This window comes from Musa acuminata, chromosome BXJ2-4 (genome assembly GCF_036884655.1).
Source record: "Musa acuminata AAA Group cultivar baxijiao chromosome BXJ2-4, Cavendish_Baxijiao_AAA, whole genome shotgun sequence".
In the NCBI taxonomy this organism is placed as follows: Eukaryota; Viridiplantae; Streptophyta; class Magnoliopsida; order Zingiberales; family Musaceae; genus Musa; species Musa acuminata.
Window position 1 is genome coordinate 42,478,942 of NC_088341.1, and position 18,781 is coordinate 42,497,722.

General features: G+C 35.0%; 1 protein-coding gene across 6 annotated transcripts in view; it reads right to left on the minus strand.

Moving 5' to 3' along the window:
* LOC135611006 (protein CHROMATIN REMODELING 20-like) overlaps positions 1–18,781 on the minus strand; it is a 31,492-nt gene extending 12,711 nt beyond the window's left edge. Inside the window, exons 1-16 of one of the 6 annotated variants that reach the window (XM_065106204.1) lie at positions 18,607–18,777; positions 17,095–17,123; positions 16,610–17,020; positions 11,962–12,024; positions 11,773–11,868; positions 11,591–11,683; positions 8,222–8,412; positions 7,914–8,157; positions 6,497–6,601; positions 5,527–5,610; positions 4,787–5,320; positions 4,212–4,492; positions 3,730–3,820; positions 3,454–3,648; positions 984–1,103; positions 249–415 (exon numbers count right to left, since the gene is read on the minus strand). In XM_065106204.1, coding sequence (XP_064962276.1) covers positions 249–415; positions 984–1,103; positions 3,454–3,648; positions 3,730–3,820; positions 4,212–4,492; positions 4,787–5,320; positions 5,527–5,610; positions 6,497–6,601; positions 7,914–8,157; positions 8,222–8,412; positions 11,591–11,683; positions 11,773–11,868; positions 11,962–12,024; positions 16,610–16,951 — 2,606 coding nt within the window. In that variant the 5' untranslated portion in view covers positions 16,952–17,020; positions 17,095–17,123; positions 18,607–18,777. Of the gene's footprint in view, positions 1–248; positions 416–983; positions 1,104–3,453; positions 3,649–3,729; positions 3,821–4,211; positions 4,493–4,786; positions 5,321–5,526; positions 5,611–6,496; positions 6,602–7,913; positions 8,158–8,221; positions 8,413–11,590; positions 11,684–11,772; positions 11,869–11,961; positions 12,221–13,401; positions 16,030–16,609; positions 17,021–17,094; positions 17,124–18,606 lie in introns of those variants that run through there. The other 5 variants (XM_065106210.1, XM_065106206.1, XM_065106208.1 and 2 more) reach the window with 5 other exon arrangements.

The window sequence follows — 18,781 nt, forward strand, 5'->3', positions numbered from 1 at the left end:
CGCTTATTTTCTAATGAGAACTTCTACTAGCCAACGGACTAGATAGTTCCAACAAGTTGACTTGAGCCAATATATTCTTTTTTCTAAAGGTCACTAAAAAAGTTGATATCATCGATTGTTAACAGAATTACAATAAAACAGTTGATATCATTGATTGTTAACAAAATTACAATAAAACAAATATTTTTCAGTTGATTATGTAAATAAAAGAAGTTCGTCAAAAGTAAAGGATGAAAGAAATCTCAGACCTTGCAACATCTTCCAACATGAACACACGAAGAGACTTTAACTCCGTTGGTCGCCACTTCACAAATTCTTGTCGCCAGTTATGAAGCACGTTAACAGGTGTAACAATAAGAGCTGTTCTTAAACCTAGATCAATTTTTCTCATAGCAGTGTACAAAAATGCAATAACCTGTGACAGAAATCAACAATTCACAGGAAAAATTAGCATGTAACAAGCAATGGAGACTACCAAAATATGTACGCGAAAGAAGTTCAAATCACCTAAAAAGCTGAATTAAGTATTATTCTGAAATTTTCTTACTGGTAAAGCGACAATTTTAGGAGCACATGTAAAATTGCTTCAACCTCAGAAACACAAAAAAAAAGGCTCCAAGCCACGAACTACATGATCCACATTGCAAGTTCACTTAGGTGAAAAGAAAGCATCACAGAGGCTTATAACATATTAGTACTGCAACATCAGATGTTGATGGAGAAGAATAGATCTGGAAATTGCTTCAACTGTGCAAAAGAAATGAGGGAATAATTTAATGTAAAAATGAAGAGTTGAGACAGTTATGGCCCCATGGACCCATAATTAATACTATATTTGCAGAATATTCGTAATGAAAAAGGGTAGCAGCAGAGAGCCTCTAGGAACTTCTATGACCAGGGAGAGTTTACCCTGTTTGAAGAAACAAAAAAACCAACAATTTAAATTGGTAGGTTATCAAGTATACAAGGAAAAAAGCTCAGACCTGAAAAGTTTTCCCAAGGCCCATTGTGTGAGCTAAAATGCATCCAAGACCTATATCCCCAGATTTGACCTTTTTGACAGACTGTATAATGTTTTCCCACATAAATCGTATCCCAGCGATCTGCATCCACAATAAAACTATTCCACAATCAGAAACATAAAAAAGGAACAAAATAATTTCTACAAGATAATGCATATGATATACAGAACTTAGACCTGCTCATGCAACAACTATTATAAACTAAGACACTCGACCTCAATTTACACAACTGAGTTTTGATAATCAAAACCAGGGTCAGGATCAGCCACCTATAAAATAACCTTAATTGGATTGGATAAGCTAGATTGGACGATATGGATTAGGCAATGGGGCAAACCTCAGCTAAAAGAATTGGATCCACAAAGAACATACAAAAGAACTCCTAAGAACCCGAAATGTATACAAAATCAGATAATTCAGAAAAGAACAAAGAAATAGAAAATCAGAAACATGATAGAAAAAGTTTTTTCTGAAAAAAAATCATCAGCACTTTTTGGAAACAACACAGGGAGATTGTCTCATCCTTCACCAAGACTGAGAAAGTAAAGAGAAATTCTTTCCCAGTTCCCTACTTTATCTTTGGCAGTGATCCGACCGAATTCTGAACCTAAGGTCCTCAACAGCCAAGACAGTGAGGAATGCTATGCAGCAGGTGATCCAAGGCAGAGTTCCAATGAGGCATAGTTGTGGCTAGATCTAATGAGGAAGCATTCTAAAAAAAGTTTCAAGATTGACAGAGCTCCTGCGACAATGCAGAAATGCCTCCATTCCCTAACCTACTGTTGTTTCTTTTTCTCCTCTCCTCTTCCTCTCCTATTTCTCTTCTCTCAGTTTGGTTGAGGGACAGCATAGTGCCCCAGAGCAGACAGTGCCCTGACAAGGACCATTGATGGGACATAATGAGAAATCAAAAGAGGCCAGTTCTTTAACCTACTAGTTTTGGCCACTGCTTACCTCAATCCAGATTTAACCTTGCTTTGCATTGTCCATATTGAGAAAATTGTTACATTTTTCTTCCTAATTTGACTCCCAGTTCAGTGTCTACTAGACTAATATAAACACGGGTATGACAACAAAACATTAAAATCAGCAATGAAGTATTATATTTTTCTTTCCAGGATTATTCACAAATCAGTCCCAACAATATGGGCTAATTATTCATCAAATCTAGCATTATTACTATTTACAACCAAATATCACCGTACTTGAATTGTTTACACAGAGAGCTCCCTGGTAGCAGGGCATCAGCAGAATATGAACATTCAAGGAGTCTGATGTTTTCCTTATTTACTTTAGCCCATTGCAATATAATTGTCCATTCATTTTTCATACAAAAATAGAAAATATACATTGAATAAAAGAAGAAATAATATAAAATTTTAAATTAATTTAAATAAACATATAAATGTCTTCAATAACTATATATTTGATAATATCAATTTACAAGTCTGGTCAGGTTTAAGCAATCTATTAGATTAGAATCTATTGAGAGAAATGGTCAATTGAAATGTAATATTAAAAAGAATTAATGGCATTAGGTGGGATGGATCAATAGATAAGCTGATGTAGCTTTAAATGTGTAAATAATTTTTTTCTGTATAAGTACATATCGAAGAATCAATACTACTAAACTAAATGGAGCTAAAAACAAATAGCTAAAATTGCCAGTACCATGCAGTAATCTAAATATAACATAAATGAAATAGTTCATAAACAGCTCTAATTTTCAATGCCCATATTGTAAGAGAAAATGTTTACCGATTCCCAAATAAAGAGAATAATTACTTGAAAGTTGAAAATGGCAATCGACTCTGAGAGCACATACATAAAAGTTAAATGGGGAATTTTGTCACTCTATATCCATCATAAATGCACAAATCAACATGCAATAGTGAAGTACCTGCTCGAATTCCAACGCAAAATAAGATCCTTAAATGATGAAAAATGAGCAATCTATCAACTAACTTTTATTCAGTCAGGATTTAGTTTAATTAAGTCTATGACCAAAAGATATATTTATTTTAAAGCCTTAGTAGGAGAACAATCACAGATCATATCAACATGGACAAACATGCAATTCATAAAATTGAAAAAATAAAAAAAGCATCATGCTAAGGCATTTTTTAACCTCAATCAGCTATTACAAATGGACGGCTAGGGGACTCAGAAGTTGTAGAGAATAGCATTGTTTGGTGTGTGTTAGCATATTGAAACTCACATATAAAAATGTGAGGTATTATTTTCCAAGAAAAATCAACGATAATATCTCTGGGATCTTATAGTTCATATGAAGAACAAAAACCCACAAGATAAGATAAAACATGAAGTACAACCTCAGATAGAGAAGTTAGAAAAATGAATTGACATAGCCAATGACAACATCCTATTAGAGATTTTTTTAAAAAAGATGCATTTGAAAAGGAAAAGAGACCTGGTGGGGCTTCAACTTTGCAGAAATGCTCTGTGGGATTCTCACAGGCTCCTCATCCTTCTCCCTTGCAATATTGACTATATAACCTTCAATTGCATCATCCAATGAAACTTCCCCTACACTTTCATTACTTCTGGTATTACAAAATTTACCAACAGATTGTGCTTGCATTGATTTAAGATGCTCCTGCCTAGCCTGCAAAAAAGGATATAGTAGTTGCTATGATTAAACTTGTTTGAGACCTCTCAAGAAGATTTTGTTCATATAAGTAGAAACCTTCTCCATTGCAATTTTTCTCCTGGTTTCTTCACCAAGTTCTGTATCATCTATAATTCTCCTAATCCTCTTCTTTCGTCTTTTTTTGTGGCTGAAAGACAAAGAATTACGATAGATTAAGTAAATGTTCAATTTCTAACAAGAGAAAAAAAATAAAGTTGCATAATAGCTTTGTTTAATATCAACAATTAATGTGACTTGTCATGTTAATTTGACTAGCACATACAGCCGAAACTTCTTCCACCTAAGTAGGGCAGAGGTAGAAGAAATTTGCTTAGTTGGTTGACATAATTTCATTTATTTTGTCAGCCTTCTGCAATTTCTAATCAATCAAGAACTCCAAGAAACTAAGAATTGGCATATATAATACAAATAGCATATCTCACAACACAATATATTTAGATTGCAGCTACTTAATAAAATTAATAGCAGGAAAGTACTAAATCACTATACTTCCAGATAAATAAGTTTGTTAATGTTACCCAAGTCTGACAACCATTTGACCATCTGAAAGCTCTGATTCACTCTCTGAGCTAGAAACCATGAACCCCTTAAGAGCTTTTTCACATTCTGAAATAAACTGATGCAACAGAACTGGTGAGCAGCAACAGCAGTCCCAACCATTTGTTTCAACATCCAAAAACCGTGTTTCACCAAAATTTCTTGCTATACACATAGCACAGAATAGCATCTTACATGATTTACACCTTATTAGGTCATCACACTTACCACACCATCTGCAGTAGACACCTAAATCAGGATCCTGCAACCAAGAAACATCAAATATTAAATCATTAAAGCATCTGAGGTACATAAATTTTCTTGCAACAGAACAAAATGACAAAGTTCATTTTCATACCAAAAAAAAATGTAAATTCTTTATCATAGAGAAAATGCAAATCAAGTCAACTTTTTTAAGAATAATTGTGTGTGACCTCTATAAAAGTACTTAACCCTGAAATGCATGCATGCAGAAATTTTTTCTATCACAAAATAAGAAATTAAAATATTGAAGTATTATGTGTGGCATAGCTCAATCGGGAATCACTATCAGTACCTCTATTCTCATTTTCTCTTCTATCAGAAGATTACATTTTGTACACACAATAACTTCCAGAGTTGGATGTCTTTGCACTTCAGAAGCTTTCAGCACTTCAGAACAAGCAGTACAATGAAACTTCTCAGGAATGTCCATAAGGCTGTCATTATTAGCTGGAGTAGGTGAAGAAAGGACATCACTATCTATAACATCAACAACTTCTCTAACTTGAGCTGTCAAACATTGATCTCTGATTAAATCATGTGATGGTGACTTATCATCAATCACTTGCACTTCATCGTCACTCTCTATGATGACTGTCCGATGCCTTTTATTGTCAAGTTCAACATCCTCGCTTTCACATGACCTCTTGATTGTGTCATTTTGAATTGGAATTTCATTCTTAGGTTTGTTAGGAATTTCAGGCTTCAAGTCTTCAGCAACAGCAACAGGATGATCAACATCAGCACCAGATGAGCTTGGGTCTCTAAAAATTAACTGAGACTCGTTTAATTGTGCCACACCATCCAATACGTCATTCTCAACAAGTTCCTGCATAATTTATAACTCAGGTTAAATCTTGCATGATATGTCATAGTCATGTTTACACAAAAGGATCAGCTTCACAAGGAAAGTTTTTGCATGATGGGAAAATTTTTGGCAAGAAGTCTTATCAGATAATTCATGTATACTGTATACACCCACTTATTGGGTTATCAGATAAAGGCTCAAAAACACTAACAATATAAAGACTCAACCTGATATTTTCTTTTCCTCTTTCTCCTCTGTTTCAAACGACACTGCAGTTTCTTTGTAATCTTCACATCATCCTCCTCTCTCACCTGCAAACAAAAGAATTTTGTTTAATTTCAGAAAAATAACTAAGAATCACACAGCAAAAAAATATTAAAAACCTTGTACCACTTGTTCCTAGAAAAAAGTCATGCCAATTAATACATACATGGAGAGTTACTAAAATATCGAAGGTCAATCACATTCTCACAAAGAAAACTCGTCAGGTTATTTGGAAGGACGGTTAGGGAATGGAGACCCTGCGATGGGCTGGTTTCCTGATCTGTGTAGTCTGTCCTATGAGCACAATATTGAGTCTCAGCAAACACAAATGACTCATTACAAGATTTGCTGCACCATTTATATATATATATATATATATATATATATATATATATATATATATATATAAAATACCTTGGCGGCGTCGTCTCGTTTTTCTGCGATGTCGCCCCGCGTGGGGAGAAGAAAGGCGATGTCGCACATTATTTTGTTTACTTTTATATATAAATATATATATATATATAATATTTTATACATAAATATATATATTGGCGATGTCCTCAAAAAAAAAATTTACTTTATATATATATATATGTGTGTGTGTGTGTGTGTGTGTATATATATATATATATATATATATATATATATATATATATATATATATATATTGAGCAGTATAACGCTCAGTATACGGTACCATATCGTACCGAACAAATCTCGAAATTCCGGTACGATACGATATTTCAATCCTTGCTTTTTAGTTTTGAGCAATAGCAAAATTACTCAACAAGAGTTAAATCCCACACAAAATAAAATTTGATTCAACATTCGTAAAATAGAATAATATTTACTAGCTCAATACTTTAATTTGAAGCATTTTAAGAAAAAGACAAGATAATAAAAACTTAATATTATCATTTTGAAAAGACAAACCTTTCTATAGTTTCTCTTTTGTTCCTCAGACAATCCAATCTCTTTCTCATTTTGGGTTGCCTCGTCATAGAAAGAATTCCCTTCAATTTCACCAATCTCCTCTACCTAGGCAGATAAAAATAGAATTTATTGATATTAAGTTTTCAAAGTGAAAAAAAAGGTTATATTAAACCAAAGCATGGTTCTTTGCAAATCTAATTGCAGAATGATAAAAAAAAAGGCGTCAAACTCTCCTAACGATATGGCACAGCATTATTTGAAGAGGGCAAAATTGTTTGCATGGAAGCATTAAACCACATGATCAACCACCAGAATGGGCCACTAATCGTGGCCACTGGTCCACGAACCACCAATCCAATTACGGCCAAGTTGCCAATTTCAGAACAAGGATTTAGCCTTTAACCAGAGGTGCCTTCCCGACAGAAACATTTCATTTCACCAAGGAAAGAAGACTTTTCACATGTAAGTTTATGCAAAAGCCTATTTTAAGGCGACTTTGGACTGGACCGGACAGATGGATCAAGAAACTGACTGGTTTGTTCAAGTTTTAAAATTTAAAATGCAAAGGCTTCTGACATGATTTTGGATAGTGACTTTGGGCTTTAATCGAGTTGCAATTGACAGGGAAGGAAAGCATCATCTAATTAGAGGATGAAGAGTTGAAAAAGACACTAAAACAGAAAATAAAAGTCATTGGCAACGCAGGTATGTATTTCATGTTCAATCAAATAACTTCCTCACCAACTTTTAAATTCTCTTTTTCTTTTCTTTTTTTCAGTTCTAGCAGCCCATGACACCATGTTAACCTCCCCGGCAACTGGATGGCACCCTCAAAATAGAACTTAAAAGGTTCCATTGACAAAAGTTACCAACTACCAACAAGTTGACAACTACTAGCTGGGGGCTTGTCGGGTTGAAACCATTTACCTTGTCTATAAATTTCCCTGGCAAGGATGTGTTGCTGACCAGCAATTATTGACTGACGATGATGATTCAGCACCTCCACATACCCCAAAGAGAAGAGAGAGGAGATATGTTTCTAGTACATTGCTGATTGCACTTAACAGGAAAATCATAAAACAACCAACACAGTGAAACTTAAAAGTCACAATATAACCACCAACAAGGTGGTTATAATCTGTGGTGAAATTTATTTTAGTTAAACCTCCTTTAATCCTTTTATGCTTCACCTTTCATTTGCTTCCTGCCTAGGCCAATTTTAAAACACTTCTACTTATTTACTATTTCCAACCTCTAAATAAGAGGCACCTACTTAATCTGATAAATACAGAAGGGAAAACATATATTCTCTGATATGTTAAGTATGACCCAATAGTTCTCCAAAACATGCATCTATAGATAAAAAAGTTTATGCATTCATTGTCCTGGACAGCTAGGTAAAGCTCAGATTTTGTACCTCGTTAACTCCAGGCAAATGGAGACCCAAATTTGCAGCTTGTTGGGGAGTACTAGCCATGTAAACGGCCGCCCAGTTATTGCTACCAAATGAGTTACTGTCTGAGAATCGACCAGAATGAATAATCTCATCAAATATCTGCCAATCTTTTTCAGAATTTTTGATGAGATTGTCACCATCTTTGACAGAAAGATTTTTGGCTAAATAGCCACTAGAGCCGCTCTCATGCAGACGACCATGTTTCCTAGGAGAATGAGAAACATTGAACAACCAACGACCAGCAAAACACATGTAAAAACAAGTCTTACCTCCTTACGGGGTGACAGGATTGAAGGTACTGTTCAGCATCTTTAACAGATTGGTTAAGTTCACTAGTTGCAACAGAACCCACCCAGTGAGCCCTTGTTTTCCAAGCTTCGGTACGACATCCACCAGGAACTTGACTTTCTATCCATTTGTAAAGACTAGGGAGCTCAATTCCTGCTCCATCAAGTTGTTCCTGTCACAGGAGCATGTTATAAAGAACTAACAATTATGTTGCTCCCCTAGCTTCAGATACATGACAATGATCGACTGTCGAGTCAAAATTCCAACAATTAAATGTTCCAAAGCTGGCACATAGTTTTACTTAAAGCATAAACTGCATATTCGTTTGCATTATTTGCATTATGATCTAATCATTATCAATTGGATGACCAAATAAGAAGCAAAAAGGAACAGCATCATCCATGATCTAATGGATTATTCTATTTTCAAACTAATTTTGTTAAATGCACTATATCTGAAAGAATTAAAATGCTTCAGATTTTGCAGAACAAAATCATTAACAACAAAGCTAATTCACTAATAAGAATTAGAGGGAAAACACTAGTATGACAATTAATACTATGAAACTAAAACAAAAAAATTGTTTTTCCTTCCAGAGCCGAGCGACCTGAGAAAAAAGCAGTGTTTCAAGAACTACATTCTAATTCATGTGTGAAAAGGAGCCGCAAGTTCTGATTTGGATACACTAAAACCTAGCAATTGTGACAAGTGACCTACCATTTCATATCAATATAAAAACTGATTGGTAGAGGCAATATTGTGAAAAGTAGCCGCAAGTTCTGATTTGAACACACTAAAACCTAACAAGTGTGACAAGTGACCTACCATTTCATAACAATATAAAAACTGATTGGTAGAGGCAATATTGTCTTTTTTATCAGTTACCAATAGCATAAGTGTCATCCATCAATGAAGTTGCAGAATCATCAACCTCTGTCATGGTTTTCCCATAAATCATGATCATCTACAATTATCATGTGAATTCTGATAAGACAGTTCATATTTGAAGAAGCAGGTTGGACCCCACAGTTGGTGTAAAGAACTGTGATGTAAGGAGAGGAGGTTTTCAACTAAAAAGACAATTGGAGAGACTTCTCACTCCAAATCATAGCCAACTCAACCTCATCCACCACAATTGTCTAGTGCTTAAACTGAAGTTATAAACTCTAGCAGGTTTCAATAAAGCATTGCAAAATGCTGTAGACGGTAAGAACTTCACAACAGTCCAAAATTCTTATACCAGGACCTAGTAGTCGAAATAGCTTGTTTTTTCAAGTTATATTATCAAGGTCAACATTCATTTACTCCCTCCAAAAGCACTAAAGCAATTTTTACATTTTCTTACTCTTCCAAAACTTTGAAGTGTCTCAAAAATAGTAATCATAATTAAAGGTCATTCACCAGAAAATATAATTCATCTAATGCAGTCTCTCACATAATTTCATATAGTATCATTTGATTTTAATTTTATAGCAATCAAATTAATTTATCTCCAACATCTTATCTAACTTCGTGTCACTTGTTCTAAACAACTTCTAACCAGATAATCTTGAGCACACTTTTCGCTGCATTGAACCAAATTAGACAACCACTGAAAAGAGCAACTACATGTATGTGGCTGCTATGTTCGAATACGACGAGTGTACCTTCCTCAGAAGAATAAAATTGCATCCATCTCTTTGAAAATCTATATCCACACACATATATCCCTCTCCAGTTTATGAAAAGGAAGATCTAAACATCAGGGTTTATATACAGTTTTAACTTTGCAAAGACAAAAAGTCAGCTTAAAAATTATGCATGTCTTTGAGAGAGAGATTAGATTCTTAGCTCAAATATAGCCTTCATATTCAATAACATTATCCATGAAATAACAGAAGTGAAAGTTCTTTCACCTAAGGAAATCAATTTTGTCCGGGTCAGTATGTATCCATCTGTATTTACCGGCCTGAGCCGAAACAGAAACATGGACAGCCCCCATTTCGGGTAGTTCAGTCTGACCTTTTTTTTATAAAAAAAAGAACCCTTTAAAACCACATAAACTAAGGCTCATGTCTCTTCTCTATACGTGCAGAGCCCATGACCCCTTCTCTCTGTACATGTGTCGCCTACCGCTCACCATGGGCTGCTGACCTCGGGTATACTTCCTCCTCTTCTCCTCGTCCTCCACAGCCTTCTCTTCTTCCTCTCCCTCATCATTCCTCCCTCCTCCTCCTCATCCACCTATTCTTGCTTCCTCTACCTCAATCGTCTCCTCTTCTTCCTTCTTCCTCCTCTTCCTCCATTGCCTCTTTTCCCTCCTCCCTCCTCTTCCTCCACCACCTCCTCTTCTTCGTAACTCTTCTCCTTCGGTACACCATTACCGCTCAATACCGGTCCATCCAGGGATCAGTATAATACCTTGGTACAAAATTGCAATCCTTGCTCTGACCAAAGACATATATATGTATGAATTGTCATTATGTGCATGATTACTTAATAACTTTTTAAAAAACTAGAAGCAGGAAATGAAACCAAGATTGCTTAAGACATTACATAGGTAGTAGTCACAGCAAAAGCCAACACCTCTACATCATCATACTGAATGCTTTAGTCAGATACATGGTCCAACAAGAATTACTCAAAAACAATTATCTAGAAAAGATTCAACAGTTTGTTCTTTCACCAGAGATATATATATGTATGAATTATCATTACGCACATAACTACTTATAAACCTCAAATATTAAAGCACGAAACAAAATCAAGATTGCTTAACACATTAGATAGGTGGTAGTTACAGCCAAAACCAGCAACTGTACGTCATTGGAATAAACACTTCAGTCAGATACATGGTCCAATAAGATTTGCTCAAAAACAATTATCTAGAAAAGATTCATCAGTTTATACATAGCAATAAAAAGCAAAAAACCACATATTCAACCTCAAAAACAAGTTAACAAATCACAAGAGAGGTATAGGAATATTAACCATGGTCAAAGAAATAGTGGAAACTTTGATTTTTCACAAAGATGAAATTCTTCAATTTTTTTCAAAAAAATTGAAACATAGAGTATCTACCAAGCAAACACCCTATAATAAATCAATCAAGGTCGTCGTACCACGGTATACTACTCGGTACAAGCAATACATACCAGTTCAATAGGGAACTAGTATGAGTGGTACATCAGTCAGAATGCTCGGTACAACGCAATACAGCTTGGTATGTACCATACCGATAGTTAGTCGATACACTAGCACGAACCGATAAGGGAAACCATGAAATCAATAACATTTTTTTTTCAGCATTATTTAAGAGTTTATGTCAATTTTCTTTTTAATCAACTATCGATATATTAGGGAAAACTTACCAATAGTAGAGCACTCTGAGTCTCTAAATTATCAAGAACATCCTCCCATTCTTCTACGAGTACTTTCATTTCATTTGATACAGCTAATTCCAACTATGAGGAGGAAAAACATTTAAAAAATCATAAGCATGTGAGAGAACACACACAATACTGCCCAATAAAGAAACTAAAATGAGAAATACCGCATCCCCATGGAGACTCTCAGCAAGCTCAGATCTTACTTCACGTTCCACTTGGGCAAGTGATTCTTGTTCAAGTGATTCTTGTGCCTCAGCTGCCTAAGAGAAGCATTAAACAACACATAACTGGCACCAACAAGATAAAGAAAAAAAGGAAAAAAAACTCAAGTATATGATGCAAACAAAACATACCTTGCTCTCAATTTCAAGAAACTCAGCAACAAGTTCTTCAACTTCCGCATCAGTTAAAGGTGCCTGATTAAGCACTTTCATCGCCTAATTACTTGTACAAAAGAAATACACGAGAAAATAGCATTCATAAAAGAGAATCCTCACCTGAGAAATGTAAACACAACGATTAGTCAAATCATCACCTTGTCAAAGAAAATTATGAATTAATTCTAGGGCAACCTTTCCAATACCATCTCAGCAACTAATTGGCACAATAAACAAAAAAACAAAGTCACAACAATGTAGCTAACTAATTAAATACAAGCTTCAGATTGATTAAAATAGTAATACACTAATAGCTGGAACATAGCAGCTAATAAGACAACAACAAAGAAATCATAAGTCCCAACTATTTGGGATCGGCTACGTAGATCTTTTGCCACAATGATATGTAAAAAGTCATATGTTTAGTTAAGTTTAGAGTATTTATATCTTTATGTATAGTTTCTATTAAGGTCTTTTTAGGTCTTCCTCTGCCTCTTCTCATACCACTAATATTAATCATTCCACCTTCTCTGACTTTCTGACTACCGCATCCAAAGTTCCACCTTCTCTGACTTTCTGACTACCGCATCCAAAGGTCTCCTAAGCACATACTCATACTATCTTAAATACTTTTATCTCATTTTATCCTCTATCGAAATGATACCTAGTTGTTCATGAACAAAAGTATTTCTTTTTCTATCGTTCATATTAACTCTATACATTCATCTCAACATTCTCATCTCAACAACACAAATTATATATATACATACATATATATACATACATATATATACATACATATATATATATATATTGTTTCTTAATTGTCCAACACTCAAATCCTAACACATAGCTAATAAGAAGAATAAAATATTTTATCGATATCAATGGAAGGTAGATCAACAGTCCAACTCGATAAGTGCATAATCTAAGCATTTTTCCTCAACTTTCAATAATTCCTATTGTAATACGATTAATGTGTAACTCGTGTGTAAGACTAGTTACTATTAACCCAATTCGAACACTCATTATCATGTTTTCAGCATAAGCCGATTCAAATCCATCTAGCCAATCAAGATTGGGCTAGCACCACAAACCGAGAAATCAATTCCCAACAAGAATCCATTTAATTCACTCATAAACAAAAAAAAAGGTCATGCTCTCGGAGAATGATACAATATAAGAAACAACTGTAATTTGTGAAGAAAGTATATGTCCAAAACAATAACTAATAAGAAGTTAAATAATAGAGGTTCAGAAGTTAGTTGCTTTTTACAACATTTCATGCTCCTATCACTTCAAGGAGGTATTATGTGATTATTTGACAATAAGATACATAAGTAAGAAAAAGTTAGCATGCTGCACAGGATTCCCACCAACACAAGGTCTAGGGAAGAAGAATGCTTATGCTCATACCAGCAAGGAGGCTGCTTCCATATATCAAGCTTCCACATATCAAATCCTTGACACTCAGGTCATAAAGAAGCAAGCAATCTGTGACGTCAAAGCTTGCCCACCAAGATATAATGGTATAGCAATAACAACAACAACAAAATCATAAAGTCCCAAAGATATGATAGTACTAAACTAAATTTTTCAAGGTGAAGATCAAACAAATTTGTGATTCTATGACCACAAGACTAATAATTGTTTTAGTTACTTGGATAGAATTACGAGCATAGCTAGTAATATCCAAATTGAAGGAATTAATACTAAAATAAATATACTCATCAAAGACTATTTTTCTGTAAATCTGAGGTCTATTATATCTTCCATCAATGCTTTATACAAGTACATATAATGAAGTTCCCAAATTAGCTTAAACTTGAATATACTTCTTTTTTAACAAAAATCATGTCACTGGCCAAATTCAAACAAATAACCATGTAGGTGGCAACCAAATCTACCTTTCTTTGATAACAAGGAACCATTTCTTGATCTTCAGGTTGATAAAGCTAAAAGTCAATACCATTATATTCTCATGTGTGCAACCCCTAATGTTCCCGTGTGAACCACATAAGCTCTAATTTTTTCCAACAAGCCAACAGTTACTGACAACTTATGTCTCTATTCACAAGTCACCTAAACTCTTCCAGTTTAAAAGTGTACCACCTAGCCACTTGGACTTAAATTCCTAATGAAAACATGACATAGATTGGTACCAGCCCCTTATGATATTGGAACTTCAACTTAATTAACAATCATCAGCGAATCAGTTTTTTAGCCTACATTCTTTATCTCAAGTTTCGGATTGAACTAATTCGTTGTCAATAAATGTTGCTTACTTCAACTATGGTCACAATATGCAACAACTAAATCATCATTAGTAAATAAACAAAGTGAGGTCATTCTAATATGGCAAGAGCAAAGGCATCCCTTCATGTCCTGCAAATGCATGTACCCCAAGTCATAATAAGGCCACAATAAGAATGCTCTCCATCAAACAGACAAGAAACACAATCTAGTTCAACAAAAAACACAAGGCTCTTCCTATTACATCACAAAAGAGAACACACTATCAAATGCTATCTAGCTACAAAATTTTGTCTCCAGTCCAGTCAGCTCACTTATAAGTTAAAACACCAGTCTGACCCACAAAAAGCCTCAAGGGTTTAATAGTAGGAATGAGTGGCATGCTTGTTTCTATCAGTAACACTCGGGTAGACTGAACTATCAAACAAGACAACAACAAACACCCACCTAATCTCTTCTCCAGCTGGACAATACAGCCATAACACCTTCCGCCCAAGACACATCACACCGACTTTTAATTCAGTTCTACTTCTAACGCTGCTTCTTAGCCTAAAAACAAGGTGAAAGGCATTAGAACTAAATACCAACATGCCTTATGTTTAAAGTTTAAATTGCTTGTAATTGTAAAATTATTTTTCTCTCTTTTTTCAGATTTTTCACCATTGCAACACATTCACCAAAAACATGGTAGTTTCTAATGTTGGACTGACGGCCAAGACTCTGACCTCAACAAAATCCTTGCTCGCAGCATCTTGCCATCTACATTTGTCTTCTAATTTAAGTAATTAAGACCATGGTTGAGACATACATGATCAATCAGCTAGCATTTTCTTTCATGTCTGCCATCAACTTGCTATACAGGTATGCTTAGTTACATATTGTAAGAACCAACTAAAATTTATTTCAGTTATCCTAGGAAAACAATATTAGGAGGTGGCTGAAGTAATTTCAGACTTTGAGGCACAGAAAAAATTGGTCCTTCGAGTAATATTTATTTTTCTGTTGAATTTTGATTGACCGGCTAACATTTTCTTTCATGTCTGCCATCGACTTGCTATAAAGGTATGCTTAGTTACAAATTGTAAGAACCAACTCAAATTTATCTTAGTTATTCCTAGGAAAAAAAATACTAAGAGGTGGCTGAAGTAATTTCAGACTTAGGCATCGAAAAAATTGGTCCTTCAATTAACAATTATTTTTCTGTTGAATTTTGGTTGATGTCATCATGACCTAGTGAAACAAAGAATGCTAAAAGGTCCAAGTTTCATATTACTGAGATTAATTTGCAAACATATCTTATTTCAAGAGTAACCAGAAGACTATGAAGTATGATATTCAATCAGCTATGTTGTTAAGAGATGATCGGAATTTGGAAAAAACTGCTGCACTAGCAATATGCATGGAAAAGATTAATGCACAAAAAGTGCAACCAAGTTCTCTTCCTACTTATATCCCCATATAGAATTATTTTTTAACTCTTCCTATCTTCCTTTTATTCTTGCTCTGCATTTAGGTTTTTTTATGCATCTTTTATGTCCAACATATATCATATTGCTGTCAAATCTATTTGCTCTGAATCAGGTAAGACTGATCATCACATCTAAACCAATGACGTAAAAATTGCTGCTTCACAATTCTTAGATACAAAATGCAACCAAATCAACATTACATCAGTAGAAAGTAGAAACTACAGACTTTCAAGGAATGCAACATTACATCAGTGAAAACGGCTGCATCAGTTCCGACCACCAGTCAAATCTAATATTATGAACACACACAATCAGATATATATCACCATTACCACTTCGGATAATAAAAGAGGGAGAAAAAATCTAGAGAAAAAAATGGGAAGGGACAGGAGCTGGAAGCTACCATCCTCCTTTATTTCTTCTGTTCTCCTCCTCTCCTCCCAACACCACCTTCAAGTAGAAAAAAAAAAACCAGCATTCCTCATGCAACTGGAAATGGGTTAGGATGATCTCCTTGTATGACCAGTTAAATTCAGCCTTTAATATACTAAAGTCACACAAGACTTGAAAGAGCTTCAAACCATTCATAATCTCAATTCTTGCAACTATAGGTTCCTGCATTAAATAAATCAGAGTAATTTCCAACTTGTCATCAAGTTGTTATTTCGTCGTCATATAAAATGACAACTTTTTTCAGCAGAACTTTTGACAAAGACTATGAGACAAAAACACCTACACAATTTCATATCAAAAGCATGTAAAATAATAAAGGGATCAAATGTAACTTTCTATTGCATGAACCAATCACAAATGAAGTCTCAACTCTCAACTTTGTTTAAGACAAAATGTAAATAAACAATGAAGTAATTTAAATAAAGATGTCAAAAGGTGTCACAAATCACCTCATTCTTTGCTTTGTCATCATAATCAGATGCTGATGATTGCTCATTATCCGAATCATCAACAAGCATTTCAAAAGAGTCACTTGCCAGATCTTCATCATTATTGACTTTCTCCTCCACCTTTACTTCTACCCCCGATCCACTGCACTCCTTTGGTCCAATGTCACCCTCATCTTTGTTATGTTTCACAATATGAAGGTCTCCTTTTCCATTCTCTTTCAGGTGTACATGGTCATCTTTTTCTTTGTGTTTGTTGTCTATGCACTCTACCTCATTTTCTTCTTCTAACACTACCACTTCCACATCCATCGGTTTTCTTTCTTTGTTTATATGCTCAGCCATCTTTACTCTTTCTTTTGAATTTCCCTGCCTATAGCATCAAACCCCTTTCCATTGATTCATGCTTATTTCCTGTGTAAATCTCAATATCAGACACTACCAGATAAATTGACATAAATTTGATAGCAGACGGCAATCCTACTGACCACATGTCTTGCACTCAAATAACGGAAGACTGCATCACAAAAAAACAAAACATTAAGCTAGATGGATTAGAAAGAGATCGACTAAATTAGGCAAGTGTAACTTGTGAGTAATCACATTAGGGAAAACAGTAAACCACACTAGAAACATCTTAACTCAAAACACTAAGCGCAGACAAATTAACTCAAGACACCGTTCACAGACAAATTAACTTGTGAGTAATCACATTAGGAAAAACAGTAAACCAAACTAGAAAATCGAAGTAAACCAAACAGTAATCACATTAGCAATTTTCACTACAAAAATACCACAAATTACTCGAAGTGAGAGATCTAACTTGCCTAAATAGGTTACTGCATTACAAATAAATCAAGTAAATAGCATAGAAATGTAATACATTTTCACTAACACATATGAAAAGGACAATTAAGCAATAAATTAGCAGCTTTCCTTGTTGATGACTCTAATGAATAAGGAAACAATATCTTGGCTAATAACAAACTCAATAATGGGTAGAATAAATCAGATGAGTGAACCAAGAAACCTTGGTCAAGATAAAATCTCATCACCCCACATGGTTGAGTGCTATAACCATTAAGGAGATAAATTAGAAATAAAAGCCTATGCTTACCAAGCTTCTGCATTTGAGGGTGTGGGTGCTACAGTAAACAAATTGTACTCTATCATTAAAAATCAACCATAAAAGGCAATGAACTAGGAATTATGTGAAGGGAAGACTCATGGCAGGGGGCAGCATAACCTTGTTTCACTTGTCTGAGACTGAATCACTTGAACTTAACGGATACTAAGGCTTGTAAGATTTCAGTAATTACTAACATAATCGAAAATCAATTGCTAAATAGCTGATTCTTTTTTTGTTGGCTAACAAGTTGTATGAATACCAAGCATGTGGAGAACAATTTGGTCGACCATTAACTCTGGAATGCAAGGAACTAATATAGATGAGTAAAATTCAAGTCCTCGTCAAATTAAATGCTCACTATTAAGAAGGGTAGAGTTCATCTTACTGAAATCAGAATCTAACAAAATAGCGCAGGAAAATTTCATATGACCTAGAAATGTCTCTGCTTTCTTGTTGAAACAGTAACAGACCTGATTCCCAGTCCTTTTAGGGCAGGTCTTCTGATCACGAAAGGGATGAAACATGAAACAAATAATAAACAGTTCAAAAGTGATTTTTTTTTCTTTTTAATACCTTCCAGAAAAACATAATACAAAAAGAATCGCATAAACCATTACGATTCCAAACCAACAAGCGTAAACCTAATTTTGTTCATCACAGAAACACAAGCATCAACAGTCCTAAACAGAAACATCTCAACGGCAACAACAAATCAAAGAAAAAGACGACTCGTTCAAGCCGAAACCAAGTGTCCGGCCTCAGACCCTCAAGTATTTCAAGAATCTTGACAATGCGGCCGCGTTCTGGCATGACTGTTAGCACTCCCTCGATCGCAAGCAAAAGCGGACTAGGGTTAAAGAACGAGACTTACCGGGACTAGCCAGGGTTCGGAGGCAAGCGGAGGGTGAAGGACCCCGGTGCGACGCCGAAGAATTCTTCCCCTTAGCTTGTTTCCTTTGCGCTTTTCCTTTCTTTTCTTTAGACGACGGGAAGGGAAACCGAGGCGAAAGCTGATGAGTTGCGAGGGTAGACAAGGCACTTCGCCC